Genomic DNA, 6,075 nt, shown 5'->3' with positions numbered 1-6,075 from the left:
CCTATTTGCGTCAATGCTTCAGAAAGTCATGCAACAGCCTACATAGTATAATGAACGACTTTGGTTTCCCGGAAAAGTTAATAAATATAACAAATATATGCATGGAAGGAGCAAAATACAGGGTGAAAGTAGAAAATGGGCGTCGTTCCCTTTCACAGTGAATACGAGATTGAAACAACGTGATTCGTTGTCCCCTCTTTTGTTCAACAGTCTTAGAGAAAGTGGTCGGAGGACTTCAAGCTAGTGAAAGTGGTATTCAGATAAATTAAGGCAGAATAATGGTTCTCGGTTTCACAGATGATTTAGATATTCTAGGCAAGTCTTTAGAGGACGCAGCGAAAGTAACCAGACTCCTGGGCAATGAGTCTTCAGATTAATGGCAATAAAACCAAAATAATGGAACTGCTTGAATTTGATATAAAGACCCCAGAGATCAACAACAGTTAATGTATGAAAAGTTCGAAGAACTAGGTGCCACTCGAAGTACAAGAAATGACTCGGCCAAGGAGAGAGGCATCCGTATAAATAAGTCTGTTAAAGCGTGTTGGCAAATTCTTTGGATCCAAATCTCTTTCCAGAAAGACCAAAGTAAGACTATACATAGCAATAATAAGACCAAGCTTAACATACGGTTGTGCAGCGTAGAAAACAACCAAATAAGCAAAAAGAAAGTTGAGGACATTTGAAAACAAAATATAGAGAAGAGTAATATGTAGTCCTGTCTATGATGAAGTAACAGAGGTAGAGAAGAAGATGATGCCATGATTTTTTTGGCTGAAATGATGGTTTTGAACTTTTTGGTTGAGGGTGAAGTGGTGTGACGCCACTGTTCGGACTGTTTCTTAGTTTCAGGTGTATAGTGTGCAACCCAAGTTTCATCTCCAGTAACAATAGACTTGAGAAAATTATCTCATGTGGAGATTTTTCCTTCGCAACAAGGTAACGGATAACGGCGCGGATTTCGCACTTGGCGGCAGACTCGATCGACATGTTTAACAAGAAAAATTCGTAAGACCACAGTTTTCAACGTACTGAACTCGTTCTGGTCTTGTTTTAAAGGTTAGGAGTAAAGCTATACAGCAGTGTAGCCAACATAGTAAAAAATATTCCCTATGGCCGTGAGAGCCTCAGTACACTTACTTTCTGGACACGCCTCGTATATGTCGATACGGTTGATGTGGCACCGGTGAGTAAATTTATCAAATAACAAAGACTACAATGACTTGGACACGTTATGAGTAGAAGGAAGAGTAATACAGTCAAGTCAGTAATAGAATGGAAACCACTTGGAAAGAGACGGCATGGAAGACTCAGGAAAATATGGTTCGATGTAGTTGAAGAACACCTAAGAAAGATGGTGCACGACACTCTGGCGATAGGGATAGGTGGTGGCGTGGCGCAATGTTGTATTGGTGGCAAATACTCATAGAGAGTAGCAAAAGCCAGAACAAAATTTTTGTAACCATCTAATTTATTATACATAGTAACTTATAAGTACATATTTATGAAAATTATTATATATTTTATAAGTTTGAATTAATAACTCTAATAGCTAATAGCCATATTGTAGGGAAAATACTAAAGCAACAATTAATATATTACATTAAAATTAAAAAGTATATAAAAATATTCATTTAAACTAAATACCTTATCCATTTTCAGAAATCATCGATATATCGAATTCCTTTGGTATGTTTAATAAATACCTACATATTATTTTATACAATGATATGTGAATATCGTCTTACAATTATTTTTTTTCTTACTTTTTTTAGCTTATATAATATTAATATAAATTATAAACTGTAAATCTAATACCTACATATCATATCAGCTATATACATACGGCACATACCTAATGTATTCCTACTATTATAGTTATCAGTTATCATTGATTTCTTCAACACATTTGTATAAGTACTTATTACTTGTATACAAAAAGTTGTGTAATTGTTTATGTACTTACAGGTTATCTTATTTATGATGAACTTATGCTTAATGAGATCGATGGAGGTGAATAAACTAAATTTAATTTGTATCAGAATAATCACTTATTATTCCCATTTAGAGCTATTTATTTATGTATGATATTGACTTGTAATCATCTATAATATAGATTCTATATCTATATTCTAATAACTATTAAAGGAAATTTATCATACTAATATAAATTAGGTACATAACTAAGCATTAAATTATATCTAAGCTTTTGAATTATATATAATTATATATTTATTATTATTCCAATTATATATATAATTAGATATATCGTTATGCCGTGAAATAGAGTAAGGGGTCCATCTTTGAACATACATGGGGAGGGGGGCACTGTATTTTTCAATAATATTGACCTTTCTGTTAACCTGTTAACAGATATATGTAAGTTTATGTAACATAATATTATATGACTGTATTTCCGCCTCCAAGGTTGTTATGTTTAAAACACAATGTAGCAAACTAAGCAAGTTTAAATCCAGGAATTTCGCAGTTGTTAATATTACTATATTAGTTGGGATATGCTTTTTCTTGTAAGGAAAGTACAGCTTCACTCTGTTCTACTGCTAGATTTTGTAGGTATACTGTGAGTATACTCACATTTAACACTTGATAATCCTTCAACGTGGACTTGTATTATGATTGAGTTATTTGTTTGGCTAGAATGGTCAGAGTGGCCAAAACCGTTGTAAGGGCTATTTTTAATGGAATTTGCATTTGCATTCGTGTTGTGTCGTCGCATGAGGCGATGGACAACGGTCCGGTCGGTTGGCTATTGGTCGACTTGTTTATCCCGTAAGGGATAAAGTGAGTGGTATGGGTGGCCTCGAGTAGGCTGTCAACATACACCCCCACGATGATAATAATTTGGTAATATACCTTACTAGAAATTACTATACTACTATGATAGTAATTTGCCATTTTTTGCTACCGGCCCAATTTTTAAGCGGCCCACTGAGATTTTCTCGGTAGCTCGTTGATTCAATCTGGGCTTGGTGAGTTATAAGTGTTTAAGATCTTTATGAGCTTTATAGAGGTGTACACTTTACCCCGTAATTTGTTGATCTACTACTACACTAATCAAAACTTCAATACTTATAGTAAGTAATAAATAACTTATAATAGGTAACTTTAACTTTAAAAAATTCTTTTTCTTTATTATATTGAAATATATCTACAATCTATACATTTTTTTATGAACAATAAGTAGGTTTGATAATTGACAGTAAAAATAGGTTTACATAATGATATGAATCTTAAGATTAGGGAGGATTCCCAGTGGTAACACCCTATAAAACAAATACATAAATCTTAACATAATCACTTTGTATATAATCATGTTTAAAAAGGTGGATAAGTGGATATCGCTCTGCTGTACAGTAGGTTACAAGTGGGTCACTGTATAATGGATGGTATTAAATTTGAATTCAATGATATAATATCATTGTATAAGAAAAACGATTCTGAGCGGAAACAGTATGTCAGTCTATAGGTATAAGACATAATATTATATAGTCTATGGTATTAAAGAAAAAATTACCTATGATAAAGTACCTATAATAAATTCCAAATAAATCATATCATAATATCTATTAGGTACTTATAACGCGTTATACATCAACAACAAACCGTGATACTATCATAGATATATAATAGTATACTTTAGAAGTTTCAAGTTTACCCACGAATAATATTATACATTCACAACAAAATAACTAAAATAGTTATTCTAGGTTTTTAATATGTAATTTCGTCCAAATTTGAACTTAAAATGACTATAAAAATAAACTGTGTAAATGTATTTTTTAGATTTTTTGGTTTTAAAATTTTTTGATTATCTTGTTTTAAATTTTCAATTCTTTCATACAAAAGATGAACATTTCATAAATTTTTAACTACAAAATAATTATTACATTTTAAATTTGATAAATGTTGTCAAATTCGTACTTTAAATGCTTATAAAAAAAAAATTGTGCCTATGTATTTTTAATATTTTTCAACTGCTATTGTAACAATATATCAGGAGCCTTGTATTACATTTTTACACTTTTTGGCCCAACAGCTAAAACTTTATTGATATTAATACAAAAAAAAAAAATAAAAAAATTGAAAACTTACAACAGCTCAAAAAGAGTTAAATTATTTTCAAAATTGTATCGTGTATAGAAAATGCTAATATGAACATTCAGTGAAATTTTCAAGTATCTACAGTCATTCTTATTTTAATTACAACAAAATAAGAAAATATTAAGATGAGAAATCGAGTGAATATCAAATGTTGTAAAAATATGAATTTCAAACGCTCATAAAAATTTTATTTGACTTGCTTGTAGACATTTTTTTTTTAAATGCTAGACAAACTTATGAGGAATCTTGTATTACATTTTCAAATCTTAGATTTAAAAAGGAAATTTTTCATGAATTTCTAACTCAAAATAATTTGCAAATTTTCGTCATTTTTACGTATTTTGTCAATATTTGAACTTTAGATGCTCATAAAAAAAAAATTCTGACTAGATTTTAATTTTTTTCATCCACCTTTGAAACAATATAATAGGAACCTTCTATTAAATTTTTGAGCTTTTTTAACCAATAAATAAAATTTTATTGATATTTATAGAAAAAAAAATTAAAAAAATGGAAACTGCAAATGTCCGTAAACAGGTCAAAATATTTGGAAAATGTTATGGTATATAGAAAATACTAATATTAACACTCAGTCGAAATTGTATTACCTACGGTCATTTGTTTTAGAGTTGCACTAAAAGCCAAAACCGATTTTATCGAAAACAGATTTTGCGTAAGAATTCCAGTTTTTCCTTAATTTTTTTTTTGTTTTTCACGTCACTTTTGAAAACTTCTGGGAAATTTTTACTTTTGACCCCCAAAGTACCAACTATATTCACTTTCCTATCAGAAAAGATACTGTTGAATAAAATCCAAGCACTTTTACTGTCCTAAAAGGTGATGACAGACACAAAAAAAAAAGAAAAAAGAAAACACACATCATTGTAAAATCATTACATTTATCGTTCCACTCAGAATCTAAAATACAAAACATTATATAAATTATTATTAAAATATAATTGACATTGTTCATAATAATAATGGTTTATAATACCTACCCATTTTTAAATAATTTTCAGTAAAAATGACCGCACTTGAAGCGTTTCAAAAATATTTCAAAGAAAGTATGTATAATAATTATTCTTTTTATTTATTCCATTTATTCCATTTATTATAATATAAACATTTAACATTATCAAATTAACTTATCAATTTAATTTTAGAATTTAAATTTAGTTAAAAATGACTGAATAAAACAATTACTTAGAAAAACTTGAATCATGATACTATAGGAAAATTTAATTAATATAGATAGGTATAGGTACCTATTAAAGTAGGTACATATTTTTAATATGAGTTTTTTTTTTTTTGAGCTTAAGCCCGGCAACTTAGGCCATTGGCTATTTTTGTTATGTTTGTAGGTTTTTTGTTGGTAGGGAGAGGAAAACGTGTGTGTTTGTTTTGGCAGAACGAGTTAATTCATTTTATTGGCACTTTAAGTTAATTTTTTCCTAAACCACATATTTAAAATAAATTCAATTTATATAAATTAATTATTAAGTAGGTGGGTAAGTAACTAACTTGAATTATTGGTGATGAATGAAAAATTAAATTAAACAACTGTCAACTGATAATTTGATAAAATTTATCAAATAGGTAGACAATAACTTTAATTTCTTGAAATATTAGTCATTCGAATACAATAAAATAAGAAATTTAATCATTCAATAAATGAAAAAATAAACTACAAAAATAACTAGTTACTTATTATTTTTAACGAGTTAGATTAGATTATTTTACACATTAAATTCAACTAATTAAGTAACAAAATTTATGTGAATTAACATTTAAAACTAACTAGTTAGTGCCCATCTTTGTCCAATTTATTACAAAGACATTTAGAATAAAGGAAAAAGATATATCGCAAAAATATTGATTATATTATATTATTTTTTTGTTTTTTTTCTATATACCTACAATACTTGGCAATTAATATCCATTACCTAATCTAAA

The 6,075-nt window shown here is 28.8% G+C and overlaps 1 protein-coding gene across 1 annotated transcript in view; it reads left to right on the top strand.

Annotated features, from left to right (window-relative positions):
- Positions 1 to 5,302, top strand: part of LOC107883931 — a 25,054-nt gene extending 19,752 nt beyond the window's left edge. Inside the window, exons 11-14 of the mRNA XM_016804938.2 lie at positions 1,663 to 1,689; positions 1,969 to 2,013; positions 5,142 to 5,186; positions 5,286 to 5,302. Coding sequence (XP_016660427.1) covers positions 1,663 to 1,689; positions 1,969 to 2,013; positions 5,142 to 5,186; positions 5,286 to 5,302 — 134 coding nt within the window. The remainder of the gene's footprint in view (positions 1 to 1,662; positions 1,690 to 1,968; positions 2,014 to 5,141; positions 5,187 to 5,285) is intronic.
- The last annotated feature ends 773 nt before the right edge of the window (positions 5,303 to 6,075 follow it).

This window comes from Acyrthosiphon pisum, chromosome A2 (genome assembly GCF_005508785.2).
Source record: "Acyrthosiphon pisum isolate AL4f chromosome A2, pea_aphid_22Mar2018_4r6ur, whole genome shotgun sequence".
Classification (NCBI taxonomy): domain Eukaryota; kingdom Metazoa; phylum Arthropoda; class Insecta; order Hemiptera; family Aphididae; genus Acyrthosiphon; species Acyrthosiphon pisum.
Note: the sequence above shows the minus strand (reverse complement) of the source record. Positions and strands in the feature narration are given on the sequence as shown.